The 15,455-nt window shown below is 37.8% G+C and overlaps 1 protein-coding gene across 3 annotated transcripts in view; it reads right to left on the reverse strand.

Moving 5' to 3' along the window:
• pde5ab (phosphodiesterase 5A, cGMP-specific, b) overlaps positions 1 to 15,455 on the reverse strand; it is an 89,223-nt gene that overhangs the window by 25,424 nt on the left and 48,344 nt on the right. For all 3 annotated transcript variants that reach the window (XM_041262927.1, XM_041262918.1, XM_041262910.1), the window contains exons 2-9: positions 13,920 to 14,508; positions 11,976 to 12,065; positions 11,357 to 11,428; positions 6,541 to 6,630; positions 4,712 to 4,849; positions 4,396 to 4,463; positions 2,627 to 2,735; positions 2,025 to 2,109 (exon numbers count right to left, since the gene is read on the reverse strand). In XM_041262927.1, coding sequence (XP_041118861.1) covers positions 2,025 to 2,109; positions 2,627 to 2,735; positions 4,396 to 4,463; positions 4,712 to 4,849; positions 6,541 to 6,630; positions 11,357 to 11,428; positions 11,976 to 12,065; positions 13,920 to 14,508 — 1,241 coding nt within the window. The remainder of the gene's footprint in view (positions 1 to 2,024; positions 2,110 to 2,626; positions 2,736 to 4,395; positions 4,464 to 4,711; positions 4,850 to 6,540; positions 6,631 to 11,356; positions 11,429 to 11,975; positions 12,066 to 13,919; positions 14,509 to 15,455) is intronic.

The raw sequence follows: 15,455 nt of genomic DNA on the forward strand, positions 1-15,455 counted from the left end.
TGCCTAGGAATATTTTAATTGAGTCACTATAGCTCAGATATTTGTAAAAACAAAAGTTGGCGCAAGTAACCACATAAGTATTCATATATTTATTAAAGAACACATTTTACCCTTTGTAGATGTCGATGATTTATAATTTGAAAACGTTTGTTTGCAGGGTATATGTCCTACATATTTTTTAACATATAAGAAGGGTAAAAAATTCAAATAAATCATGCCCTGTTTGAAACAAAACCTTTTTCTACCTCTTTTTGAATAACCCATTTATTGTAGCCCTCAAACACACACACAAGTGATACTTGTATAAATATCAAACATGATTAGCTTTGCACTTTTAGTCAATTTCATAAATATTCAGTAGTAAAGATATAAAACATTGTTAAAATATTTAACATAAAAAAGGATGAATAGGTCATCAATCCTAAGTGTGCAATTAAAGTCATAAAAAAACTATATTTTTGTAGGTATCAGATAAAAAATATTCAATATTTATGTGTGGGTGGGAAGCTGAAATTAAAATTAAAATTCTTCTATTTTCTCCATGCAAAATGCTCTAATGTTCGTGGATATTACTACCTCTTAGGAGAGTAACATATTTATTTACATATGATATTAAATTTCAATTAAAATTGTATACAACCTCTGCATTTAAATTAGGAATATTCAATACACTTTTGAAAAATATCAAATTCATTATAATAAAATATGAGAAAAACAAAAAACAAAGCTTTTTACATCTGACACCCAATACATGTAGCTTCTGCAAGACTAAGAAGAGTCTTTAGATTTACACAGAAAAAGAAAAAAACATCAAAATTAAGCAGGCAGACATATCAAGCAGGTTTTATATATATATGTGTGTGTGTACAAAGAGAACAAACAGACAAAAGAAGATATAGCTCTCTTTCATGCACTGCATTTTCTTTAAATTGTACCTGTTTTTTTTTTTTTTTTTTTTACTCAATTCAAAAATCTCAATTCGTTCCACTGCAGCAACCAACTTAGCGATCAGGGGCTTATTTGACAAAAGTTTGTATTGCAGTCGTTTACAAGAGTTTTGAAAACGGTGGTAGGTCATTTTTGCAAGTGTTTTCTGGTGGTCTGACAAACCAGTCAGGGCATTTGCAAATCTGAGCAACTATGGGTATGCACTTTCAGTTATTTTGAATGAATGATGCAGCCAATATCTGGGTACAGACAGAAAGGGGCTTATTTCGATGTTCAAGAACATTGTTCGAAAATTCACACAGCTCAAGAATGCATTCTCTAACTCTGTACTTCCATATTATTTCACTCTCTGGCCACTCCTTCGTGAGAGGTTTTCTTGAGAATAAGTGCTTGCCAACCTTTTGAGAATCAGGCCCCAGGAAGACTGAAGATCAACGGGTTACCTCCATCCCTGCTTTTAAATCATTTGCCTTTTTTCATCGAAGCAACCGATGTTACTATGGAGTTCTGGGTTCCATAATGTGAGGAGGTAGGAGTGAAAACACAAAAACACTTGTGGCAGTCAAGCTGGGTGTATTCATTAAGCAGGAATCCAAGATCACGCATTGTCAGTTTCAGGCTTCTACTTAACAGTAATAAACTTACATAATGTAACACAGCATCTGAAGACATAATAAAACAAAAGGAAGCATCCAACCTCCGTCATCCTCCTACCGGCCCTCTCTCTCTCTGATCAAAAGCAGTAGTGAACAGCAAAGGGGCAGTACAAGGTAAAAAGGATGTACAATGAGGTGAACTATCCCTGACTAAAATTCCTCCCTAACCCCATGGGAGTGCAACGCAGCTCTCCCTGTGGATATGCAGCCAAGATCGGTAACCCAAAGCTTCGAACTACACCTGCAGGCCTCACCACACACCCCAGGTGGTAGTGCCTAGGTCTGCCAGTTCACTTGTCAGTGAGAAACAGATGACAAACAAAGAGTTACAAACAAAGGCAAAGTGTAACAAGCACATAAAAGAACATTCACATGCAGTTCAACATCAAAATACTAGAAAAAATCAAAAGGTTCAAATACCTATAACTTTATCCTTCTTCCCATTTTTAATTGGGGTGCAGAGCAAACTTTTTATTTGCTTGTTTGAATTTTCTGCGTTTTCATTCTATCAAACAAATAACAAGAGGGTTAAAACTGCAGGAATCTGTAAGAGCCTTAAAGAGTAAGTAGCAGGTCTCCAAAAAATATAGCGTTACACCTGCGTGTTGCTACCACTGTTTAAATGACGTACCTGTCATTAACCTTTTCACTGTCAACATCCTGACAACTTTTTACACTTATAACTTTAAAGTTTGTTTCAAAGCTCTTTCAAAATGGTCACGCCTGTGCACTGATTGCATAAGGATTATTGTCCGCATTGTCAAACATTGTCCATGATGTGGTATGGAAAAGAAAAGCTGTTATTTTTTATTTTTTGTATCGCTCTTCCTGCAGTGTTTAGAGGACAGATCTCAAACCCCAGTGCACTAGAGCAGACATTTTGGTAGGTACATTATTTAGACAGTTGTAGCAACACGTAGCGTTATGTAATGCTATAGTTTTCAGAACCCTGCTACTTACTCTTTAAGATCTTCAAAAACCAACAAAAATACAGGGCAATTGATTCTTCAGTGTTTACTTACCGTCCAGGGAAACCTCTTGTCTTTACTGATGTCTCCAATATTAAGGGGACCCATGGTATTTTTCACATATTGTGCGTGCATGTAGTTGATTTTGCTTACGTCACAGTTCCTGGTTTAGTAACATAAAAACAGCTGAAGTTCATTTTGTAATTATTCACCGTTATTTACTTACATAGGGATGTGAGGAAAACCAACAAGTTTGAATTTAAAAAGAGAGAAAACAAATCATAGAGGTTCTCCATAACAGAATGTTTAAATGTATCTAACTAAAAAAAAATAGCACTGGACAGGGTCTGAGAATTTAATTATTGGTTATTCCTTAAAAAAAAAAAAAAGGTTATTTTTGTCAGGGTGTATTTTAGGCTCGGATTTAGGGCACACTGGCATTTCTGTTCCACTGAGCTGAGTATAAGAACCACTAGCACAGATTGGAGAGAAACTGTTACACATATTTACAGTGCACTTGCATGTTTCAGCTGCACATTACATTAAGAAATAGAAAAAAAATAGAAAAAAGAAAAATAGAGAAGATTTTGACAATATAATAAATAAAACATTATACATTTCTCATTAGACCACTGGAAGATAAAAGCATGTCATATTAACATCTGATGTGCGAAACAAATACAACTGGAGGTGGCTACTGAGATACAAGAACGGTGTTCTAGTCTCTGTAAACAACTGATCATAGCTGATTCAATCAAAGCATCAGCCAAAATAAACAGCTTACATATATTCTGACTATGTCAGTTCTGAGGCTGGCTGTGCTTCAAAGCTGAGCGGGAAAGATATACATTACAAGCCCTGGAAAAATATGCTTTACGACCTCTCATTTTTTAAATTTTTTTTTTATAAAATTCTAACAAAGAATCATTTATTTTGGCAGCAAAACAATACTGTTCTCTGGTCTACTCCTGTTCAACACAATCTGTTCTTTCTCATATATGGACTCCTGATTTATTTTATTATTATTTTTTTTTTTTAATAAATTTTTTAGCCATGATACATTGCTTTCCCTTTTTAGCAAAACTGTGTGGACTAAATTTTCATGAAAACACATTTTGTAGCAATCCCATTTAGAAACCAAACAAGCAGGGTGGTTTAGTTGTGCTATCCCTAAAAAACAAGTTATAAGGAAGGTTTAAACTTCAACCTATTAAATGAGGACTTATGGCCTAAACTGTGTTTCTTGATTAGTAGGAAAGGTGACATTGTTTCTTTTATGGAACTGTAATTTCAAACTCCTTTCAAATATAAATCTAATTGATACTGTACCACGACATTAGACTACTGGTTGTATTCTCAATAAACTTTACATTTTACTAATGAGATTCTTTTCACACACTGTTTTATATTCTACCACATTAAAACAAGTGACCTTTTACTGTAAACAAGTTAATCTAGGTGCCCCTGTAGCAAGTTTCAGTAAGTGGGTGTGAAACCAATGACCTCACTCCCTGAGTGCTGGGTCCTGTAAGAACACTTCCTACTTGGACTTCCAGGGGCTTTCCTAGAGCAGAGAGTTTATTCTCCATTCCAGGCTTCCCTCACTTGTCTTCATATTCTTCTGCTACGGGGGCCACAACAATGCATTTCCTACAAGTTTTATCCTGTACTTTTTCTCCAGTGGTATCAATGTTCAAGTCAACAGGCAACTTTATCCTACTAGGGTGGTGGTGGGATCAGCATCAACTGAAAAGGACATCTTCAATGATGTGACTGTGTGCAACAACTGAAAATAATTACATTTTTATTTTGTATTATTTTACCTTTTTGGAACTTCTGCAGATTCACCAAGCTCCTCATATTCCATTTGAAAGACACTGGAAAATGAGTTCTGAAATACAGTTTAGTCTGATAATTTAACTTCAATAAGAACAGTTAGAGGGGAAAGGATGTTACTGAAAAACAGTTTCTCTTTTGTGTCCGTTTGCCATTAGACAGACCTGTAATAGAATTACAGATACTTTCTAAGCACTAGGAACAGCAAGATACATTTAAATGGGTACTGAATTAGAAGCAACATTACTGTTATGATAATGGATGAAGTTGTCTAATCTTCAGCTTTTACAATGTAAGACTTACTGAAATGTCTCCGTCTGCTATGAAAATGGTACACCTCTGAGCTTGCATGAAGGACAGTATTGTAGCTGCAATCTTTTTCAGTATCACTTCAAGGGACTGCTGCTCTTCGAAAATGAGGCTGGCTAAGTCAAGCAACACCTAATGCAGGGACGACAGAGAAAAGGAAAGAATGTAAAAGCACTGACAGACAAACAGTTCAACCACATTCTTAGTACTTCATATATACTGTAACACACATTCTTAGTACTTCATATATACTGTAACACACATTATTAGTACTTAACTTTAGTTAACCGTAGTAGCGGAGCAATCGTTTGTCTTCCTAACATGCTTTTAGTTTCTTCTACATTTCTCTTCCTATATTTGTCCCTTCCTGTTTCCAAAGTAATTCTCTTTTTTATTAGTAATTCTAGTTTTTTCTAGTTGTTTTTTGTTTGGATGCTTAAAAAAGAGAAGCTCCGTGAGCACAAGAAGAGCCGTAGTTGTATGTATGGTACAGCTGTACAGTATTTTGTTTGACTATATTTTTGTAAATAAGTTTAGAATTGTTTTATTTTTCTTTATATTACTATAATAAAGGTCAAAGATGAAAAATTCGGTAGACTTTTGTGTTTTTGAGTGTGTGAGTTAAGTGTACCTGTGGCAAAGTGGTAGATAGCACACAGGTGTAGCGGTAATGCAGGGTCAGTCCTGAAATAATGTTCACGATACAAACACGACACCGAACACAAACACAATCACAAGTTCACAGTGAGTGCAGTGAATTTTTGTGTCAGCTGTCGGTAAACAAACAAAACATGAAACACTCACGATACAAATTCCGCCCCCTTTCTAGATTACCGACTTTCTCCTAACTCTGAGAATGAATTGCCTGGCCATCCAGTCCAGGGCACTCTGTTCCTTTTACATAGCGCCCTAACAGGTCTGCAGGGAGGTTTATCACCAAGAATCACTCTCACAGTACCATACCCGCGGTTTATGTCCATTTGCTTCTAATTGTCAGAAATTCAGGATTAAACTTTCTCATTTATAATACACAACTCCAGATTTTTCTGAACACTTCTATCTGCCCACTAGAGTCTGCACTTACTCAGCATTCCAAGGTTGTACTTTTCTCTCATCACACTCGTGGTCTGGTATACTGATTGGTGTAACATAATAACAAAAATCCATAACCCCGACCCTGACTCGACTTGGCTCGCAGCCGTATTCAGATGTCTTGTGGGGCTGGAATTCACAGTTTGGTTCTCGTTCAGCTCGACAAATAGCCAGTGGAGAGCCACCCGTACCCTTACTGTACCATACCTCATGTGTCAGATGTGCCAGTGGAAAAGGGGTATTAAAGTCTGTTTCAAAACTATTTTCAAAATGGTTGTTCTAGTGCACTAGGGTTTGAGATCTGTCCTCTAAAATAATGTAGTAAGAGCAATTTTTAAAAAAACAAACAAACGTAACAACAAAAGCTCTGGCTTCTCTGTTCTGGACCACATCACAGCTTGTTATTTCTGTGTTATCTGTTTGACAATGTGGGCAATAATCTTTACACTATTAGTGCGCTAGAGAGGCCATCTTGAAAAGAGCTTTGAAACAAACTTTAAAGTTATAAGTGTAAAAAGTTGCTAAAAAGAACCACTCTACTGAATCTTTAATCTCATTTGTTTTTCTCCCAATAGCAAGTTAATCACAGATGATGACTTTGAATTATGAGTCAAATGGAGATGCACACTCTACATGGATCTGTAATAGATTTAATTTCCTAATGGCATACTGTACAGCCTTTCTTCCAAATTAAAATAATTGCAGCTTCCCTTTTACCCCATAGATAATACCTGATTGCGTTTGTTTTCAAGCCGTGAAGTCTCATACAGCTGGGCATTGTGAAGAACAATTCCACAAAATGCCAGATAGGCTGAAAAGTCCTGGAAAAAGTAGATAACAAAAAGATTAGATTTGACAGAATAGTGTTTCAACATTTTGTTATTACTTATAGGTGTTATAATATTTACTTAGTTGATAGAATAGCACTACAGTGTTAATGTTATTAGTTTTACCAATTATATGAACCAACACATCACAGTAATCTATTACAAAGTGTAATAAACCACAGTGTGAGCACGGTGCAGCACGGATAACCATGGAAAACTATGCTAAATAATCATGTAACAGGGGAGCTGTGCTGGCTATCAGGCCCATGCGTGATTCTGTGGAGGGTGGTCAGAAGCCCTGTAGGATCCATCTGCCAATAATGGTGATGACACAGAGAGGTTGGGTGAGAGTGTGTCGCATGGCTTTCTCTCTGGGTGGTCAGGAGGTGGGTCTAGGGGCGTCTTTGCTTTCTATCCAGGGAGGAATTTAAAGTGCAGTTTGCAGTTGTAAATTACAAAATATCCCATCTAGCTGATGTATCCACCTTGGCTGTTACCCATACAGTGTTCTGATTGATGTGCTTTATCAAAAACAAAAGAAATATCAGTAGAATGGAATTCTTTTAAGTTTCAAGATGGGGAGACATTAATCACTAAAGCAGCTTTCATCTAAATCCCTGCACGCTGTCTGGTGCAGGTTTACTGATCGTTGTCTTCTTTTCAAGATACAAAACAATCCATTTTATCTAGCATTCCTAATATTTCATTACACCAAGCACGATTTAAAAGCAAACGGATCAAGCAACCTGGTCTATGTTCATAATACTGCACTTTCATAATAGATCTGCTGTGTTTCAGGGATATTTTCCAAAATTAGTGTACGTTTATACTGTACTGTTATTGCTGTTCCTCCAGAAAACACTGTGTAAGTCCAATAAGATTTGCCAATATAACATGTTTGAAGAGACGTCTCAGGCCCAGATTTATAAAAGGATTGCACATGTTTTAGGACCGTAAAACAGGTGTTGAGGGTTCTGAATTCTTGGATGGGATTTATAAAACACATGCAATGGCATAAACATGCAATAATACATGATTTGAGGGGGCAATGTCTCTGTGCGCTTTAGCCCTTGATGCATATGTGATTCTGTTTATGCATATGTAATTCTGGGGCGTTTCTGAATGAAACCGCTAAAATTGGGAGGGGATTTTGCAAATGAGGTCTACTGAGTATTCCGTCTAATTGCGGACCTCGTATTTGTGTGATTATTTTAAGAACTCTGAAACAGGTCGTTAACTTGTCGCAGTCAGACAGTAGGCTATATAAAAGGCAAGGTGATGTGGGAGACTTGTCTGTAGCAAGAAGGAGACATCGTTTTCAAGGACAAAGAAACATTTAACAACATTTTGCAAAGAGCTCAATTTTTAACCGTTCTGATCAAGTCAGTTTGTAAATTACGATTTATAATACCGGTACCGTATTGTTTTGCAAACTCCAATTTTCAAGTTTTTTTCAAAGTCTGCAAACAGAGAATATAGAATCCATTTAAAATGGGTTTGTGGCAGAGCACAGCTCTGCTCTTTAGAAATTGGCAGGGATGGGGTTAAATTCCCCTACCTGCCTTGGTTCATTGTGTTCAGGTGGCTGGGGTTGATTAGATGATTAGTTTAATTAACGATCAATCAGCGTCCAGCCACCTGACATAAAAGGAGGCCTCTGCTTTTCATTTAGGAGGAGGGAGCTGAGGAAGCAGGTTGGTGTTTTGGTGTTTGTGATTTTTGAATGTTTTGAATCCAGTGAAGGCATTGGCCAGCCTGGAAACCTTTATTTTTGTGAGTGTATTTTTGCTTTATTTTGTTTATTTTGTGTTTAAATTGCTTTGTTTTGGCCCTTGTGCCCTTTCATTTTTGTGTTTATAATAAAATAGTTATTTTTGAACTCCAGACTGTCTCTGGGCCTCTATCCACTCACCAGCCTGCCACAGGGTTCTTAGAAGCACCCCTCCCAGTAAAAACATGTGGGAATGTGGCTGTATAAATAAGGTGTATAAATAAGGTGATCATGGATGAGAAAGAGGTAAGTGTGCTCAGAGGTGGAGCGAAAGTGGTGAGGAGTAAGAGCTTGGATATAAACAACTGCTACACGTGCTGGTTGTAAACCAGCATGATACTTTGTTTGTTTGTTCTGTGTTCTGTTTGTTTGTTTCGTTTGTTTCCATCGTGTCTTTTGCTTTGTATTAGTGTTTGTGTTTTTGTTCAAACTTTTTATTTGTTCATTTATAATAAACCGGATTCACTAACCATTCTGTGTCCATCCTCTTCCTGGTCTGACGTCACACAGGAGCCAGCTTGTCATAACATAATTTTTGTAATAACTGATTTATGCTGTGTGGCGGGGTGTCCCACTCCTATGTATATTTATAATTTATTTGTATTATGATTTATGTAAATATGATAATGAAAAGCTGTGTTATTTGTATTGTTTATTTTGGATTTATTTCTTGGTCTGACATCACCATTACAGCCATCTCTTTCACAAATGCTGTCAGAGGGGTATATAGCGCCCCCAGGAGTCAGACCAGAGGCAGTACTGGCGAGTGAAACGTAGACACTATGGTGCTCAGCTTTTATTAAACAAAAGCAAACTGCAGGTCTTTTATATTATGGTCGAGGCACATGACAAAAGCCTCAGGAAAAGCCACAAGCCAAGCAGCAGCCCTAGGAGTTTGCTGCCAAAGACCCAGGGCCCCTTCTTAGGAAGCCATCTGGAGTATTGGCATTAGTGCACAATGGACATCTGTTTGCTTACTACCGTTCAAACCGGCTATTCTCTGCAGTTCAAGCAGTCCCCCTCCTTTTTGGGGCGTGACTCCAATATCAGTATATCAGGAGGTAACAGCTCTTCTGCAAAAATGGGCTATTCGCATGATAGACCCCTACAGTTGGAGGATGGGTCCTACTCCAGGTACTTCCTAGTGCCCAAGCGGGATGTCCGATCATTGACCTCAGACAGGTTAACCAGTATCTGAGTTTCAAAATGTTGATGATTCAACAATTGTTGCAGTCAATCAGGCCAGGTGACTGGTTCACCACAGTGGACTTCAAACACACCTATATCCACATCCTCATAAAACCAGTGAAAAACATACGAGTTCTGTGTTTGACATGTGGCCTCTCTCTAGCTCCCTGTGCCTTTTCAAAGTGCATGGAAGTTATCCTGGCCCCACTGAGACTCAAAGGCACCAGAGTGCTCAATTATCTGGACAATTGGCTCACTTGTGCCTTGTCTCCAGCACAGGCAGAGGCCCACACTAAGCTGGTCACTGGCCACCTTCAATGGTTGGGCCTTCACGCGAAGAGCCAGCTCACGCCTACTCAGACTGCCTCCTATCTCGGAGTGTGCTTGAACTCCATGTCCATGCTGTTCACTCTGTCGGACGGCAGAGTGCAAACAATAGCCACCTGTTTAGAAATGCTCTTTCAGCTCAACAGAGTGTTCACGGCAGTGACATTCCAGAGACTTCATGGCAGCAGCTTCCCAGACCCTTTCATTGGGTCACCTGTGCATGTGCCTTCTGCAGGCCTGGCTCAACAGCACTGGGTAGCACTGGGCATAGTCACTAGAAGAGAGGTTGTCATCACGGACACTTCCAACCTAGGCTGCGGCGCTGTATGGAATGGCAGGGGGGCGCAAGGTGTGTGGAAAACCCCTTAGCAGGGTCTCCACATCAATGTTTTGGCACTGCAGGAGGTTTACTGGATCTTCAAAACCCTGGCTTTGGCACTAGAGTATTAAGGGTGGCTTCTCAGTCGAACCTTACAACACAGGCATAGAGGTGAGTTCTACCTCAATTTTTTAACCTTAGCTACTTGTTACTGGGGTTGTGCTTAGCCTTGTAACATTCCAGTCGTATTGCCTTTGGTACAGCTTTGGTACAACTTCATGCAATAATGGTTACATTTCGTACTTGAAAGGGAACGTTAGGTTATTATCATAACCCTGGTTCCCTGAAATAAAAATGTAACCATTAACCTTCGAGGTCACTGATTAGCAGGCTTGAAGTAAAAATGCGCTGAGATCTGTGAGCACAGTCTTCTTCTGTCCTTGGGGGTGGGTCATGACTGCATCACAGGCTCGGTCAAGCATCTCTGGTATAATTTATTCAGGTTTCCAGATCTTTAGGAGGTAAATAACCATGCGGTAATGGTTACAACATTTTGTGTCTTTCAAATAACAAAAAAACACATTATGTAGTTTTCACTCTCCAGACTATTTTTTTTTTATTGTGTGTGCTGCACAGATATATATTATTGGGCTAGAACAGTAATGTACCACATCCAAAGCAAGTGCAAAACTTACCCCAATATTGAAACAAAAAAATACAAATATTTTAAAACTAGCAAGAAATTAATATTTTAAATAAAGTTATTTTATTATAGGCAAAAACTAACTCAATTGGTCATGTTTATAAGCATGAAGAAAGGCAAAGGCACAATTTCTAAGAGGAATAAAACAACTTCAGTTTGCCCACCCACATTTCAACAAAGCTAGGTGACCATGTCCTACATACAACCTAATAACTTACCAGCCCTCAGAAAAATGAATATTGAACTACAAAGATAAACTACTGTTTTACATAAAAAAGCATTGTTGTTTTTTCACTTTATACTTATGCTGCATGTTATATTCACAGGAATTCTCATTGTTGGATTTTTTCTGGCAAACAAGGAATCACTATTCATTTCTACTTGAAACCTTGAGTGAAAAAAGAACTTTCACCTTTTCATCTTGTTCTGTAAATGTGCCATTCTTTCCACATTTCTTGTTTATAGCCTGAGCAACACCCACGACCTGATGAAGATAAGAAAAAAGAGAAAGATGAAAAGAAAACCTAGAAGCGTAAGCTGAAATCAAGAAAATTGTTTATATAAAAACTACTTTGTGATTGCCTAAGCTCACTACATACAGTGGCAGGAATTTCACTTGTCATCTTTTTCTTATTTAACACACTGCATACCAAACTAAAATTGCATTGAGCAATTGCATTGGATTTTAATACAGTTTTGTACTAAGATTAAGAGCCAAGGCAATATTACCATACTAACTAACTGTACACAAATGTTAGCTGCATCAAAAATAACTATGTAGTTGTGGGATTCCACTATAGGTGGTTGTTTAAATGGAATGTGTAAAAACATAATAATATTACTTGGAAAAAAAAAAAAAAAAAACTCAAACTATTTAAAGATTAATTTTTTTTTGATAAATTCAATGCAGTTTGATATTCATAAAACTGTTCTGGACTGATACTGGCTTCTGTAACAACAGTCTACAAATGTCATGCATCTAAAATGATTTAATCAAAAAAGGTCCATTATTAGGAAATTAATTGATTTACCTCTTCCCTGTGGTTCTTTATTGGCATGCACAGAATACTTTGGGTCTTGTAACCTGTAATTTGGTCAACTCCAGCATTGAATCTAGGATCCTAGAACAGGAATGGCATTACAAATACACTACATAAACATTTAAAATCCCATTTTCTATGTATACAAACTTGTACCAACAGAAACAACATTTACCACAGTTCTATATTTATATATATATATATATATATATATCTATATATATAGATATATCTATATAGAATATAGATATAGTATATATATTATATCTTATTATATATATAATATATATATATCCAGAACAACATTAAACTGTTGTGCTTACAGGCATATACAAATTGACTTCATGAACTAGTGGTTATTATCGGGGGTCCATGCAAATATTGGTTTCTATTTTCTCAAGATTAAGTTTGCAAAATTATCAAAATTAGAATAACTTGACATTCTCTCATAAACCACTATCAAGCCACTACACCTGGGTACAGATAGCAATCACAGCTTAAGTGTAGTGTTGTTTTCAGCTGTTTTTTTCTATGGCTCCAAAACTTCACTTTATCTACTTTAAACTCTAGCTTGAAATAAATGACATGAATCTTCTATGGCTGAAACACCTGAAAAGGAAAAAAAAAAAACTAAAACTCTCGTCTTTTTTATTCCTGACCCAGGGACTTCATTTAAAATTTGGCACCAGAGCCACCTTTGAAAACCGTCACTATGTGACAGCAGTGAAAGGTATCAGTCCCATCTCTGCCAGATAAAAAGCTACACAAATCAAGCAATCCTTAATAGGCTCAAAGAAATTGACCCCACAGAATCCATAGATGAGCAGGTATGTACCAACACATGTTAATTTCCATCAAAAACAGCTTGCAGTCTGCTGTTAATTGACAGCAGATCTGATGTCTTTTATAAATGGCACTGCAATCGTTATCAGCATAACAAGAGATGCTCATAAAAAAACACCTATGGTGTGAAAACTACTAAAATGTGTATGTGTTTGTGTGTGTGGTATTTTTACTGCCCTACTAAAGTTGCTATAGCGACATTCTACAGATACATTCCCAGTCCATGCGTTAGCAAAACAGAACAGGAATAAGGTAACAATATTTAATAAAGATAGGAAAGCAACTGGTTCCTTTAAAACTAGCTACTTGGATTTCATGTCAGAACCTAAGTTCCACTTGTCAACATTGGATGTTTAACTGGCTAAGAACTGGAAAGGTACACCTCTGAGTTAAGTATGACTTGCTAGTAGAAAATAGTAGTCCTTAAATACCCTTTCTCTGAGAAATGGCCAAATGTGGAAGACTTTAGCAATGCCAATTTAAAGTGCACACATCTGGAAGTGTGAACAAAAGTTAAACAAGCCCTACTTAGATACATGAAACGACAAATATGCTTTATGAAAATGGGACATAAAATAACTACTTTAAGTGCAGCTAAAACATTATAAATGCTCAAGCAGATAAATATGCTTTATAAATACAACCCATGAAGTCTACACCTGACAAGATTTCAGTAGAAGATTCATTCCACTCTGAGTAAAAGTAGATGACATGGGAACATCTTTGCAGCTGAAATAATGACACCCCTGGATGCACAAATGAAAAATCCCTATTCTTTCTGGCTGCAAGGTACCACTACTGCTCTCATATTGCTTTGCTGAAAACAGAGTGCCGCATTTCATAACATGGCATTAGGATTTCCTAATTTCATAAATTTAACTGTGTTGCTGCTAAAATTAATCTTGCAAACAGTATTACGATGCTGGAGTATGAACAAAAATGATGTCCATGAAATTTGGAATTTGAACCTTCGAAAATTGAAATGCTGAGCTAGGTTAGTTTTATTTTTCTGCAGCGATTTTTTTTTTTTCACAGTATAATTGCAAAATGTCCTTCTTTATTACCAACTAGTTAAAATAGTGTCGGGTGTACCTCATAGGCGCTTCTTATATTTAATGGCCGTCCAGTAGCTGCCACATGGCCCACAATGCCCTTGTTCCACTCCAGCCTTATGCAGTTGTTTGAAGCTTCCTCTAGCGTGGAGCCCTCTGCCACATCAAACAGCCTGCTGATGAGGAATTTCTCATTGGAGCTGTCCTCACAGACCAAGAAGAGCGAGTACCGGTCAGCATCTATGAGTTCGTTTATGTGCAGGAAGATTTTGTGGCAGAGTGCTGTGACATCCAAGTGAGTGGAAATGTCCTTCACCAGTTCCAGGAGTCTGGTGCACTGATCGCTCACCTGTCCATCTCCTGCCCCAAGTCTCTGTGGTTTCAAAGGCATCTGTACCTTTTCTGAATCACAGACGAAAGTCAAGGCACCCTCAGAGTCCTTGACAACAATGGGCCTCAAGGGCCTATCAAACTCTGAAGCTGATATTTTCCTGATAGGGGTTCCTGGTGTGGTATTCTCTGGACGAGCTGTTTGATGGATGGGGCTGAGTTCTGTTGGCAGTTTGGTTCCTTCTTTGGGGACTGGGATGGAATGAACTCTCTCAGCAAACCACGCATTTACCATATCCCTGCAAAATAAACAACAAGCCTGTCAGTAACATACACAAACACACCCTGTAAAGCTTTTAATACAACATTATAACTAGGTATCATGAAACTGCAGATAATCATAATCTAAATTGCTAGGTTACGGATGTAACCCCAGTTCCCTGAAAGAGAAGATAACCGCCAATTACATTTTTTATATATGCCTGCTTGTCAGGTGTTCACTGAGTATTTTATATCAGCACTGCTGATACGCCCCTCCGCAAAGGGATGATCTCGGTCCCTCCTCACTGAGGTAATAAATAGTCACAGCACGGAGATATCAATCAGTCTCTTTTGTGAGAGTGATGCTACCTTACAAGGTTGGCAGTCATCTTCTCTTTCAGGGAACCGGAGTTACATCCGTAACCTACCGTTCCCTTTCAATTCGAAGATGACCGCCAATGATACTTTTGTGAAAGTATACCAGAGCCGTCGTGAGGGAGAATGAGCGGACAGCATCTGAGTGACATCTCGCTATCGGCATCTAGTGTTAGTGGTGTGAGCGTCAAGAACCCTGGTGCCTATTAACCATTTACAGTCTATTTATTCAGCGCCTGTCAGATGCTTCAGGTCCGATTTATTTTCACACGCGCCGTTTATTTTACACACACTTTTTAAAAGTAATTTTATTCAAAGTAAAACAGGTTTAAAAGGCACTACATATCAACAGGACACTTAGTACTGCATCTCCAGCCCGCCCCACCCTTAGTTCACTGTATTTATCACATACCTCTTCATAGCCTGATAAGTCATCTCCTGATCACTGGTTTAATCACCAAACTCCTCAATAATGCAATCCAAATCATTAATTTATTACTATAACATCTTAAAATGCTTGGTAAATGTCTGTGATAATCTTGTAACACTGGATGTGGAAGCAGCTATTGTGTTTGTTTATGTCCATGTTATCTCTGTGGTGCAGGGGCTC

This window comes from Polyodon spathula, chromosome 1 (genome assembly GCF_017654505.1).
Source record: "Polyodon spathula isolate WHYD16114869_AA chromosome 1, ASM1765450v1, whole genome shotgun sequence".
Taxonomy (NCBI): Eukaryota; Metazoa; Chordata; class Actinopteri; order Acipenseriformes; family Polyodontidae; genus Polyodon; species Polyodon spathula.